The following is a 14372-nucleotide window of genomic DNA, read 5'->3' as shown; positions in this document are numbered from 1 at the left end:
CACAACAAACCACACACAAACTTATGTCATTTGTAACAGTTTTATTGGTTGGTATTTACATTTGGGATTATTACATTGCTATCATACATTGTATACTGTATCTTGGTAGGAAGTCTAAAATACTTTGCATATGACAGGTTTTTGCAGCAGCACTTAATCCTTTTGTGACTTTTCAGTTTAATGATTGTGTTGGACGCAAGCTGCCACAGATATTACCTTTGGTTCAAAACCCCCTTCTTTGAAGCATTGCTTTGCATAGACAGGATAGCCACAAATTCAGGACATAAAGAGAAAGGATATTTGAAAAAAAAAAAAACAAATCATCTGGACGAGGAGAAGTTGTGTACATTCACAGGTTTAAGGGGGTTTCAAGGTTAGTGCATCAAGCTCAAACAGGGACGGCCTAGAGCATGGTGAAGGTTGACCAACTTGAGACAATCAGATCTGTGCAGTGGGTTACAGAAACAGGAATAACATTACATAAAAAATGTTGTGAAATCACCATTGCTTCAAATGTTGCAGGATCAGGACTTTCAGGCAGGCAAACATAACTCCAACCTCCCACGTACACATGATGTTATAAGGAAATCAAGGTCTGCTTCTCCTTTAACAGCCATTCATTTACCATAGCTTTAAAAAGAGGTATATGGCTGTAAAAACTACATGGTTGCACATTTTTACTTTAATAAAAAAGCCAAAAAAATGTCGTTCAAACAACCACAAGGACATCAGAGTCCAAAATAGAATAGAGGTCATTCAGATGGGCAACTGTGTTAGTTATCCGAGGACAGAAGGGTTATCTTGTTTTCCTGTGTTGCACGCTCAGTGGACACAATGGTACATTGTCTGAGTTCCAAAAGAACACAGTGGCCCTACTGAAGGGTCCCTTTAGGAACATGTACCATGAACCAACTGAAGGTTATGAAAGTTTGTTAATTACAGTCATGTTGAACTCATTGACGTCTCAACGCAGGCACCGGACTGAACTGATGAACGTAAGGGAGGCCAACTTAAACTCACCAAAAAAACCAAAAAACAAAACCTGGACTAAGGGTACTGTACTTAAAGACGAGTGTGAACTGGGCAAACAAATGGTTGTTTTGATGGCATTTTTAAATTACAGGGATCTTAAGATCTGCAATTAATTAACAAATTCTTAGAAGGGTGGAAGTTGATTTTTAACCTTGGGAATAGTGGTTTGACAAAATAATCTTATCTCAAGGTCCATTTACTAGCTTTTTCTGGAACTATCAACCACATCTTGAGCCTTTTGCTCAATTTTAATCCTGTGACCAAAGTATGGAACCCTACATCTGCAGAACAGCAAGAAGCCCGGACAGAAGCCTGAATGAACACTGGAAACAGGCCTCAGATGTCTGTGAACACCTGACTAAAACCTGGTCACAGCGCTGAAGAGGTCAAAGGTCATCGACCAGAAGCCTGTGGATGACCACATATTCACATCTGATGCCAGAGAGCATCTTTGAACATTTACAACAACCTGTTTTCATACAATAGAGATTCCATACTCAGGTCATGTGATAACACCTCCATTGACCTCCTAGTAATTGGCACTTGAATAAGATTATTTTGTCAAACCTTTTCAGGCTTTCTGACACTAAAATGGAGGGAAGAGATCATAATAGGCTGATCAACTGTACAGTTACATTCTCTAATGCAGGGGTTCATAGAAGCTGAGAAATCTTTGACCATTACAGTTCAGATTATTAAACTATATTAGTACTTCTGCCATATGATGGTCCACCTTGAAACAAGCTTGTTTAACAGTCCCTGGCCAGAGTTTAGGACATGTTCCTTGAGGAATGGTAACAAGAGACGAGTAATCTCAAGCAAAGTGGAATGGGACGATGGCGACATTGAGACAACGTGGTAGTGTCGGTGAAGGAAGGGAGGTAACACACGGTAATGTCATACATATCATCATCTGATACAGAGTTCATGTTGAGTTCAATGTCAGGAAGTCATGCTATCATGCGATATACACTTAAAAAAACAACAACAACGTAACATCGTTTACACTATAAGAGTAATACTATTGCTTGTGCATGTCAAAAGCTTAAAATTCTCTTATTGTGTGTGAAATAAAAAAGGAAACGTTACAAAGAGTGTCTCTGACTACATGTAGAAAGGCACAGTTGGCGATCCTGATTACAACAGTAGTTTGGGATCATGTGCTAAAAGGTGAGTCTGGCAGACAGCAGGCACACTATCAAGCCAACAGGAGCATGTAGTATTGAGACACACACACACACACATACAAATTTCTTTTCTTCATTCACACAATCTCTGCTCAATTAACTGCATTCTGACTCTAAAACTGCTTCTTTCTCTCACGTGTCGACACATAAAGACAAACAAGTACATAAGAAGAGCCCAAAGTACATTGGAAGGCTGTCATGGAATGATAGGCATAGTTATAAAACAGGGAGCGTTCACCAATCTGTGCTTGGCTGTGTATTAATTGTCTAAAAAAAATCCTCCTTTCCTTTACATTTTTCAGTAAAACTTTACTTGAAGTGCACTGGTGATGTTTTTTTTTAATCACATCACATAATTACAATGATTAATACATTATCACATGGAATGTTTTGAGATTGTTAATAGCTATTTTATTTGTCTTATATTATTATGTTATAACTATCTTCTAAACACCTCAGGACTTCAAGCAAAGTGCCACTTACTTTCCCCCTGACCTCGCAATAAAACAACATTAGGAGGCCAAGGAGAAGTTGGAAGAGAAGGCACGTTTTTGAGACAATCAACAAAACAACTTGTGGGTTAAATCATCCCTGCGGTGCCACCTCAGGCCTAACTTCAACTGTGAATGGAGAGATTGCAAAAAAAATTGAAATTAAAATTAAAAATCAACTCCCATTATCAGCATTCTGGGAGCTTCTCCCCCCTCCCTGCTGTGCCTGGGCCCATTGGTGACCTCTCATCCACGCTGCTGTTGGTTACTTCACGTCAGCAGGCCCATACGAGTGAGCTTGGCTGACAGGAAGGAGTGGAGAACAAACACCACCGGCTTTGGACCCGAGTGGAGGTCAAATACCTGAAAGGATGGAGGGAGGGAGGACATGAAGGAGCAGATGGGATGAGAAAAGAGAGATAGAGGCCAGAGAAGAAAAAATGAAGGAGATGTTAAGTGGCAATAATCTACTCTGAGATATCTGATTCTCTAACACGCTAAAATACAGATCATTTACCTCTCTTTCACATAATCTGATTTCTCTGTTGTTACCTTCCTTTCATCTCTGCCCTTTAAAAACATTATGGGTGCATCCCAGGTCTCTTAAATTGCATCCACGTTTCCCTCACTTGCGTCTTTTCTTGCGTCTTAGTCCCTCCCACCGTGGAATCATGGAGAGACGCAAGGAAACCAAGCGAGGAGAGAAGATACGAGGAAACTTGTTTTTAGAGACATGATATGTCCTTTCCTCTAAAGTGTCACATGAAGCGATTCTTATGACGGCGGCAGTTGCTCACAGCTGGATCAGCTGTCAGTTGGCTTTAACAGCTGTAGAAACTTCTGATGGGGTTTGTGTCTGCACACTTGTGCACTTTGTTAACACTAATAAAGACACACAGTTATCACTGCCAGCAGCTGTTTTCTCTCTGCAGCCTGTTATCTGTTTAACAAACGCCTGCACATGAATAAAAACCTGTGTTCTGTATTTATGCTGTGTATTGTGTCCTGCTCAGAGGCACATCAACCATTCCTACTGGCAGAATGCGTTTATGTTATTTATAATTATTTATTGATATCCTGATAGTGAATTCATTATTTAATAACCCAGAACATGGTTAGGGTGTCTTTTGAACACTGGAAATAATTAATTCGACTAAATGTTTCCGGAAAAAGGAAATGATGTAACTCATATCAATCCCAACGTTCAGGAATTTTCAGCCTCACATGTGACTGAATGGAAATGACGATGAATGATGTAAAATATAAATGTGTTTAAAATGTCTTTCTTGCTGACAGACAGACTCTCCTTGACTTTACTCAGATTTTTAACTGGATGGTGAATCAGAAAACAAATAAAATATAAAACTTGGAAGAGATACACTTGAGTTGAATCTGTTATCTGTTATGTTGTGATGTATCGGATCAGTCCGATCAGCTGTAACATCCAATCAATAACTGATATCCAGTAAGGGGATGTGTCGGCCGATAAAAGACTTCCACGAAGGCTGTTCTCATGTATTCTTGCTCCTCCAAGCACAAATAAGAGACTTGGTATGGCCTTCAAAATGGTGAGGAACGAGGAAATATCAAATAAGAGACTTGGGATGTACCCTGTGTGCGGGATTTGAAAAGTTCTGTCTTTAGTGCCCTCTTGTGGTAGCATTAAAATACACTACAATTTAAAAGACAAATAAATAAGTGTCAATGGGATGAAAGCTCCTTATCGCATGCACAAATTTCACCAAGATGATTTCATTTCTGAAGACAAAAAATGAAGATAAATTAAGAATAATTTGAAAGGTGTTCTGATCGTAAGATTCTACACATAGCAGCTTTCATGCAAATGTTTCACTTCACTAAATGTTAAAGATATGGCTAATTTGCTGCATGTATTATTAACTTAAATCAGCCCCAGTGATTTATCAGCTTAGCTCTCATATAAATAACCAAACCATGAGGTTTGGAGTGTTTGTTGTTTTGTAACTGATCTCTGCTTCTTTTGCTTGGTGTTTGTGTTTCCTTATAAAGGCAAAAGCTCCAATCAAGTGCTTGTGATAAAAAATGCTTGAGTCCCTCTGACACGGCTGTTAGAGTCGTAATGTTAATTTTAGTAGATTAACTGTACTAAGAGCCATACTCAGTTAGTGTCATATATCAAATTAAACTTTAAGTCAAACTATAACATATGGAGTCCTACAGGGAGGATGTCTTGGGCCACCTATTCGTCTCTATTTGTGCTGAAAGTATTTTTAGGATATGCTGATAATTCAGTCATTTTTGCTTCTTATTAGTAGAAAACATTCAGTAGGGTCAACAGTTTCTTCAACAAGTTCTCTATCCATATGGCTAAAACAATTTATCTTACAGCATATGGATCACAACCTAGGATAAACAAGCCAAGTCAGTACAGATTTTTTTGCTAATCCCTCTGTTGGTTATCTAAGACAGTGGTTCTGAAAATGGGGTCTGGAGACCCACAGGTGTTCTTGAGGGGGTCCAAGGGGGTCCCCAGTAAAAAGGAGAATAACTTATTTTCATCCATAAGTAACACAATGACAGAATGTCTGACTATTTTGGTCATGGGTTTCATATACTGTAATAAAACATCTAAAAACAAAAATCTTATCAGATGGGGGTCTGTGGTCTAATTTGTGTCAGTTTAGGGATCCTTTACGTGAAAAGGTTTAAGAACCACTGATGTAAGATGTTTGTTAGACCATAGCTGTGTGTGGTGAGCATGGCATTAAAGAACCTCTGGAAATGTTGTTCACTTTCCTGCAATTTTCTTGTTTTGAGTTGTTTTGGCTACTCAGTTTCTAGGTTTCCTCTCTGTTTCATGGTTTGAGGGTCTGGGAAAAAAGACTGAGATAAATTATAGATCTCCCAGAACAAATCAAAGTTGTGTTGGGTTTAAACCCAAGAACACATGTTGGCAAACCACAATTCCTACAACTCAATGCAGAACACAATATTGAAAACAACAGAGCCATGAGTATTCTAAAAAACACTTGTAGGTTCGGAGGAACTCCTACCCACCAGACTAGGGCTAGTGCTGCTGATTTGTTTTTGCTTTAATACCAACATGAGTACCTGTTCTCTTTTAAGTTATTTGGTGTCATTGGAACAAGTCGCCTTTGCAACTTATTCCAAGACCAAGCATATACAAGGATATGGTGTGGGTTTTTTTTTTTCTTTAATGGTCACAACATACCATTTCTCCCTCTGGACCCCCAAAGTCAAGGTAAAGGTTGCGTATTCCATCGTCTGCAGACATTTTGAGCTTCTCGTAGGGGTATCTGAACAGCACGGCGCCCCCGGCTGGGTCGGCTGGCTCTCTTGTCACAGTGAAGCCCTTCTCATAGTGCAGCGTCAGCCGAACATCTTGTCTGTTCAACGTGCAGCCTAAAAGAGAGGGGGAGAGAGGAAAAAGCTTAAGAATAGAACAGTGTATGGGTGAGCAGAGGTGAGAGAGTAGGAGGGTGAGTAATATGTGTACCGCACGTATACATAAAAGACAAACTTAAACGTGAAGTCATATCATGTGCTGACAGCAGACTCAATTCTTCTACATAATGTCTGATATGGATGCTGTTAACTTAACTGTTGTTAATCTGCAGCATCTTAATTAAACTCAATGGGATGTTCCTCTCTGTTCCAGCCGAAAAAGTGTAAAAACAAGTGTATCTTTCTATATAAGTTAAAGCTGCTTGGTGCAACTTTAACTGTGAGGTCATTTGATCCAAAAGCAGTTCCATGTGTACTACTGTAACCTGAATGGCCCAAATGTTCCTGCACAACTGTGTGTTTGTGTAGCAGCAGGTCAGTGGAGAAGAAGAAGAAGAAAAAAAAAAGTTTGAGGCTTTCCAGTTCTGTTCCGGCAGCCAACTATTGTTCTGCACTGACTGGAAACATTCCCCTCCGCTGGCTCCAACTTCTGCTTTCCCTTCACAGAGCTGCTCTTTCTGAGCCGCTGCACACTGCTAGTGAGCTCGCTGTCAGGAGTTTCCTGTCACAGTGAAAGTGCTGTGGCATTTAAAAATTGGCCTATATACATATAAATATGTTCATGTCTGGATGGTGGTTTGTGTAGGCTTGTAGTTAAGAAGCCCTCTATGTACAGCATGTGTTATTAGTAAGAGCTGGTAACTTATTGAAACTATGCTACAAAAAACACAACACAATGTGGTATCAGTGGGTTAATTCATGACGAAATATCTTCTCTTGAAAACTAAATTCCACATAACATTCACTTGTAGGCATGATAATCTCACATAAAGGTGAACCCACATCCTCTGCTTACTCACTCTACCACACAGCTGCTAACACAGGGTTTATAAAACAAGCACACAAGCATTAATTCAAACACGCATGTGAGCCAGACAGTACCAGCACAAGGTGTTCAATCAACTCTGTGCTGTTTTTGAGGTTGCAGTCTGTGGTGTTGTTGTATTGGTTTGTACTAAGAGGTGTTTCCTGTGGACAAAAAAACATCAACACTAGGGATGACGTTAAATCTGTTTCATTATTCTATTTCTATTAATTTTGTTCTTTATTTCTATTAATGTATTTCATCTATTGCAAGACACACCTCAATAACTGTAATGGTAAAAATAGATATCTTTTTATAAAGCAGTGCATGTATTTCCTTTCTTATTTTAGCTCATGATAAATATTTCCAGTTTAATGACCAGTTAAAGATAATGGGCTGTTGGCTGATTGGTTGCTTGAACTTCTAGCTAGATGTCATCAGTGGTGGTAGAAGTATTAAGATCCTTTACTTGAACCTGCAATAATTCATTTATTTTGGCCACTTTGGTGCAGCAAAAACAAGCTGCGAACTCAAAATTGACATATTATCACCTTTTTATCAGTTTCTTATTTACACATCCAGCAGACACAAAACATTAGCATTCATTTGGAGTCATGTTTATGTCCAGCTGACAAATGTAAGCCCAATATTTACTCCCCTTTCAGCTCTGTTTAAACCTCCACTAACGCTAGGGAAACATATCAGGCTCTTTAGCTGCTAAATGCCCCACTATGTTCATTAGCTTACTGTGTCTGCTCTTTGCTGCTGAACAGGTAGTGTTGGTGGGTTATTAGAGTTTAAAAAAAAAAAACTGAAAACAGCTGCCTGCTGCTGATTCACACAATACTGATGAGAGCAGTCAGACTGAAACAAAACAGTAAAGTTATGGGCAGGAAAACCAAGAAAATGAGCTGAAAGGTGCAAAAAAATCTCTGCAGAGCTGTATAACACAATTGTTCCTGTCAATATTGCTGGTTGAGATGAAGCCAATTTAACAATTTTATATGCTGTATGGTAGTTAAACCTATAGCAATGCATCATATTTTATAAATTCTTCATATGTTTTGTGTGAAACAGTGTAGTAAAAAGTACCATATTTCCTCATAAAATGTGGTGGAGTAGAAGTATTAATACTTAACTTGGAAATACTCAAGTTAAATACACATACCTCAAAACTGTACCAAAGTACAATACATGAGTAAATGTATTAAGTTACATTTCACAACTGAATGTCCTTTGTTGTTGTAGTTTTTGTTGGGAACCCATTACACAGCATTAAACAATTTGTAAAAATAAGTATAAAAGAAACAGCCGTGTAAACTGTTTCCAAATGACCCCCTTGCACGTTAACCTGCGTGCAGCTGGAAAGGCATATTTGAAAAGGCCATTCTCCACAGGGAGTTCTGGTATTGACTTCAAACTCTTACTACTGACTAATCCACCATTTTTTCACACACCCACACTCACCAATAGAGACTTCTTTGATGAGCTCAGCGGCGGCATGTGCACCCTGCACCAAGGCTCGCGTCCATGAGGACAGATCCCAGTGGGTCTCCACCCGGAAGATGTGGGACTCGATGCCTCGCCCCGTGCCCGTCCGAGTGGCAAACACCAGGTCTGAACCCTGGGCAGGAGAGCCCCGGGCGCTGCCAGAATGAACGAGTCTGCAGGGAGACACACATGAAAATACAGACGTGCAGACATATTTAACATCCTCAAGGACAACTTGCATAGATGCTTTGCGTTGGCAAGAATACCTACTTCCCCTTCGACCTTGACCACTGCATTTAGTGTAACATCCTAAATACTGTATGATGAACTGGTTGTTAACATTTTTGTTCTTCTTTTTTTACAGTTGTTTCCCTGCTGAAGTTTCCCTGAAAAACGTCTTCACAGTTTAAGATTCATTCAACTTATTTGAATAGCTAAACCTCTTTCTTTGTATACTACGTATTCTACCACTGACCTGACAGGAGATTTTTGCCAACTGTCAACTTTCAGGTACTTCCCATATTTTAGACAGTAAATGGAAAGTACCGAGCAGTTCCTTTTGACAGTCAGCTGATATGCTGTTCAATATTTACTGATAATGTCCCCTCTAAATGCATTTTTAATGTACATATAAACTCTTGCACCATTTAGCAAAAAATGATAAATCTATTTTCCATTTATGACAAGTAACTGAACATTTTCTGGTATGATGCTAAATTATTTCATATGTGAATAGTTATCTGATGGACAGCAAGAGGACTGGTTCAGTAACATTTGAACATTCTGTCAGTGTGAGGCTTTTTAGCTTTTTACCTCGTGGCGAGCAGTGGGTGTGTGAGCAGAGGCATGGACCAGGACTCTCTGCTCCATGGCACAGATTCAAACAGCAGGATGTCCTTCTCTGTCAGCGCCATAACCACTGGCCTGTACTGCTGCCGTCCACCTTCCAGCTGGACCTGAAGAAGAAAGTCAGAAGGAAATGTCAGCGCTGACCAGTATTTTAGAAGATTACAGGTATGCGGTGGGAAAATGTGGGATTTTTTTGCAACGTACTGCATTCCAGTATAGTGGTGGCTATAAAAAAGGAATAACTGAGGGTGACCTGTCTGTCAACCTGTCTGTTGGAAAACTGTGGGCTGTGTAGCAAACATTTCAAGACAGATTTCAGGCAGGTAGCGAGCAGCTAGCGAGCGTGTAAATCTCCCACTTAAAATTTTAAGCTCATCATGCAGCATCACTGTTTTAAGCTTTTCACCTTAGAAGCTCTGAATCTGGACCTATAGGATTCATGGCTGTGAAGCAGATTATCACCTCAGTCTGTGGTGCTAATATAAGCTCAAGCAGCTAAAGTGCAGAGTGGTGGACTGTATCATTCAGGTTTGTCTGTCAAAAGCTTTGTCAGATGTAACTTACCAGTAGTATCAATATTGCCATGACTTGCCATTTAGGGTATTTGCCGTACACGAGTGTACAGGCAATGTAGTTTGATGGTGTACAGTCATTAGGGCTGCAATTAACAATTATTTTCATTATTGATTAATCTGTCGATAATTTTCTTTATTTATCGATTAGTTGTTTAGTCCATAAAATGTCATAAAATGGTGAAAAATGTCGATCACTGTTTCCCAGAGGCCAAAGTGACATCTTCAAGTGTCTTGTTTTGTCCACAAACCAAAGATATTCAGTTTACTGTCATAGAAGACTAAATAAACCAGACAATTATTACATTTAAGAAGCTTGAATCAGACAATTTGGACATTTTTTTCTCAAAAAATGACTCGAAACGATTAATCTATTATCAAAACAGTTGGTGATTAATTTAATAGATGGCAACTAATCAATTCATTAACTAATTGTCGCAGCTCTAACAGTAATGTTGTAGTTTCATTTTGTGCAGTTTCAGTGATGTACTCAAATAGCTCACCCTGACTGTCTGACCTGAATTTATGATAGCAATGTGTTAAAAATAGGTGTGTGTTTGTCTCTGAGTCACAGCAGAGTGACTGGAGTGTTACTGGAGTTAGAGTGAGAAGCAATGACATGTTTGTGTGTGCAACTGTGGTGAATAGGTGGGCTCTACAGGAAATAGTGTAATGCAACGGAAACTGCCATTGGTGTTTCCTGTTTTAGCCCGTTAAAGATAAACAGAGTCCGACATCCATACATTCAACATGACCATGAATGAACACTCCATCAAAGAGAAAAGATATTATTCAGAATGTGAACTAACCCTGCTACACTGTTCAATTGACAGGTTTAAATATAGGGCTATGGTTAATTCAGGAAAACACACTCTTCCTGTGTGCTGCTGCAGTTATTACGTTAGAGCAGAAATTCCAGCCTGTATGTTTGAGGACTGGTACGTGCAGTGACGCAGGAGAAATGAAATGCAGCAAACTAAACTGAAGAACCTCTGATAGCATTTCCTTTGGAGAACAACTTGTGTTTCAAGTAAATATTTATCTGACCTGAAAATGCCCTGTATATCTACTTTGATATGCACTGAGTCCTAAAATTTAATTTAATGGTACCACAATTTAATTCATCTTTTTAAATTAGATTTTATTGTAAAACAATGAAAATTTGTTCAGGCCATTCCAAACCCAAAGATGCCTTATCGAGCCTTTGCATCTTCTTTTAAGTGTAGAAACTGAAATGTAAAAACCTGGTTTTAGCAACATCTTTGTGTTGAAGCTACAGTATTTCTTGTCTGAGCTGGATGCCTAACCGCACGCAACATTTCAAACGTTCTGTCCTCACAACAGATGGACCGCTAGGTTTCAGCACTGTCATAACACAATAAGCTAGATGGTTTCACTGGAGAGGACACACCACTCTGTTGGCCTGCAAATCTCACAGTCTGTGTTTGGTTCATTGCGCTTTGCTTGTTAAAAATAGCGAGGAGAGATAAACAATTCAATATGAATTTGTTAGTATTTTGCCAAAATGCATCCAGATCAAAAAAATGTAAACCAGTGACTGTAACTCAACCTTTGTTTGTTTTCAATGAACAGCTTTCCAGCTAACAAGATACGGTACAGTTGTCATGCAGCTGTTGGAAGGCAAGTCTCTTTCCTTATAAAACCTTGTGTAGCAATTTCCCCCTGCCTCCACTGTTTGTATTAAGCTAGGCTAAGCATGTATTACTATTATCATTAAATGTTTGAGTGTTTTAAGACTCTTTTTGTGTTATTCTTGTCTCCATCTAGTGTTACAGAGGAGAGTCTAATATTTAAAGATTATCAACAAGCTCAGAGCAACTGAAAGGGATTTTCACATGTATAACATAGAATGCAGCTGTTAAACTAAACAGGGCTGAAAATACCTGTTCAGCCAGCCACCCAATGTGTTTGAGGTGGGGATGTGTGGAAGCCGAGGCCCCCATGTAGGAATTGATGTGAGCCAGGGTCTGTGGCAGCAGGGCGGCAATGTTGGTGTGGATGGCAGTGAACCAGGAGTTGGCGGTGGGACCGTCTTTACAGCGCAGCACCACCGTGTGCTGGCCATCAGGGGAATGAAGCTCCAACAGTCTGAATGAGAGAAAGGACGTGTATAAACAGTTATCAGCTGCCCGAATGTATTGACATACAGGGAGTAGACAAAATAACGTTAACACCTCATGGAAAAGGACTAATCATGCAAAAGCACAAAAGTCTATTTAGAGTTGGGGTTGAGACACCACATGTTCACGTTCACATGACAGCTTGACAAGTTTACTGTTATGGTTCCCAAAAACAGCATATGATGCTGAAAATTATTTTCAGAATACATTTCTCAGATATACCATCGTTTGACATGTAAGTGGTAATTTACACGTGCTGTGACAGAGAGTTTCATTGTTCCAGGGATACAAGAATCGTGCTGATATGACATTTTTTGTCTTTAGTTTTATCAAAATATCTATCAAATAATACTCTAAAAATGTTTTCCCTTTTCTTATGGAATTCATTTATATTAAAGGTGCAGTGTGTAGAATTTAGTGGCATCTAGCAGAATGGACTCGGCAGAAATGGAATATAATATTCATAATTATGTTTTAATTAGTGTATAATCACATGAAAATATGAATCATTACTGTTTTCATTACCTTAGAATGAGCCCTTTATATCTACATGGGGAGCGGGTCCTCTTCCATGGAGTCCAGCATGTTGCACCGCCATGTTTCTACAGTAGCCCAGAATGGACAAACCAAATACTGGCTCTAAAGAGGGCCTTTTGTGTTTTTTGCGAGTTTTGCAGCCACTGTAGGTTCTCCTACATGTTTGGAAGGGGAGGTGGAGGGGTTTTCAGTTGGTTGCACTCTGCAACCTCACTGCTAGATGCCACTAAATCCTACACAGTGGTCCTCAAAGATTTTACCATCATGGTTCTTTTCATGCTTTCAGTTGAGTACAATGTGAAGTACAATTACTTTTAATTTTGAAAAAAGAATCTCAGCTTTACAAGGAGTTAAGTTACAAGGAGCATCCTTTTTCAATGATTCAATGGACATCAGACATATCACTGGAGAGAGTGAGTTACACAGATTCTAGGAGTATATATATGACTTCAGTGTGTTCATAAGGTTTGTGATTTTTGATGCAAATTGTGTCGAATGGCTTACCTGCCATTTGTCATATATACAACAGTTCTGGCAGTCAGCACTTTGATATGATTTTTTCAATGTAACCTAAGACAACTCATGAAGCTCAGAACTCAAACAGCCTGCATTCAAACTGCAGATGCACTGATCAAAAACGTGATAAATTATTTAATATATCTGTGAGAACGGTGAGCGGAAAACAATGACAGCACATGGAAAATCTAAACAAACTGCAATGACAAAGAGGAACATTTAAACCACAGGGATGTGACAGACAGTTTCACAATATAAGGGGTTGACATACAGCTACAAGGCAATTTAATATCACCCACCTGTCTAGCGTTGGTGGCAGTGATGATTTAGTGGCTTTATCATTTAGTGGCTAAGTTATTCTGTCATTAATGTATACATCTTACTGGCTATTTTCCATATTCTTTCTTTGGATGAATCTAATATCCACAACCACAAAGAGTGTTTTTTTGACATACTCATTATCTCTTACAGAACAAACATTCCAATGTAATGAACAGAAGTTGGACACAGAAAAACCACACACACACCCAACCACACCTAAACTCCCACATACTCTGCCGTTTCTCTCCAACACAAACACTGAGGAGTCTTATATCAGACCTGTTCTCCAGATCTGGCATGGTGAGGTTCCTGCTGATGAAGCACATCTTCAGGCTGATGACCTTTCTGTCTTTGGAGGAAGAGGAGCTGCTGTGTTTGGGTGACCCAGAGTCCTCGCTGCCACTGTAGCTGGGTGACTGCGGGCGGACCCCGTCCCACGGCAGGTCGGCCACCAGGGATGGCTTCTTGAAGAGCGGAGAAACCTCGCGGATGTACTTCACTGTGGAGGGACACAAAGAGAAAGGACATAAAACATCAACTGGCATGCATCCAACAAAAGGCCCCATTCAAAGTGACCTGACAGGTTGACTCATAGTTATACTATTACAGTGTCCATGGTCTAAGTGCTATTTAAGAGGCTTCTCACAACACACAGAATAGACCCTCACTCTCTGTTTTGTATTTGTTTGTTTTTTTGGATGGTGAACTTTAAAGATACTTCATATTGGCTTCAATTTAAAGCAGCATTAATTGATTTTTTTGGCCACTTGGGGGCAGTGAAAAAGCTGTAAACACAACAATGACATACTATCACCTTTTAAAGTTGTGCCAAACATGATAGCAAACAGTTTACTATTTATACATCCAGCAGACACTGAACAACATTAGCATTCTTTTGGAGTCATACTTCTGTCCATTTGACAAGT

At 39.4% G+C, this 14372-nt stretch overlaps 1 protein-coding gene across 1 annotated transcript in view; it reads right to left on the bottom strand.

The window, feature by feature from the left end:
- Window positions 1-26: 26 nt before the first annotated feature.
- Window positions 27-14372, bottom strand: part of sntb2 (syntrophin, beta 2) — a 31454-nt gene continuing 17108 nt past the window's right edge. Inside the window, exons 2-7 of the mRNA XM_044356320.1 lie at window positions 13726-13945; window positions 11836-12040; window positions 9324-9466; window positions 8487-8683; window positions 5922-6112; window positions 27-3073 (exon numbers count right to left, since the gene is read on the bottom strand). Coding sequence (XP_044212255.1) covers window positions 2981-3073; window positions 5922-6112; window positions 8487-8683; window positions 9324-9466; window positions 11836-12040; window positions 13726-13945 — 1049 coding nt within the window. The 3' untranslated portion in view covers window positions 27-2980. The remainder of the gene's footprint in view (window positions 3074-5921; window positions 6113-8486; window positions 8684-9323; window positions 9467-11835; window positions 12041-13725; window positions 13946-14372) is intronic.

The sequence above is a fragment of the Thunnus albacares genome, chromosome 7, assembly GCF_914725855.1.
Source record: "Thunnus albacares chromosome 7, fThuAlb1.1, whole genome shotgun sequence".
Lineage (NCBI taxonomy): Eukaryota > Metazoa > Chordata > Actinopteri > Scombriformes > Scombridae > Thunnus > Thunnus albacares.
Note: the sequence above shows the minus strand (reverse complement) of the source record. Positions and strands in the feature narration are given on the sequence as shown.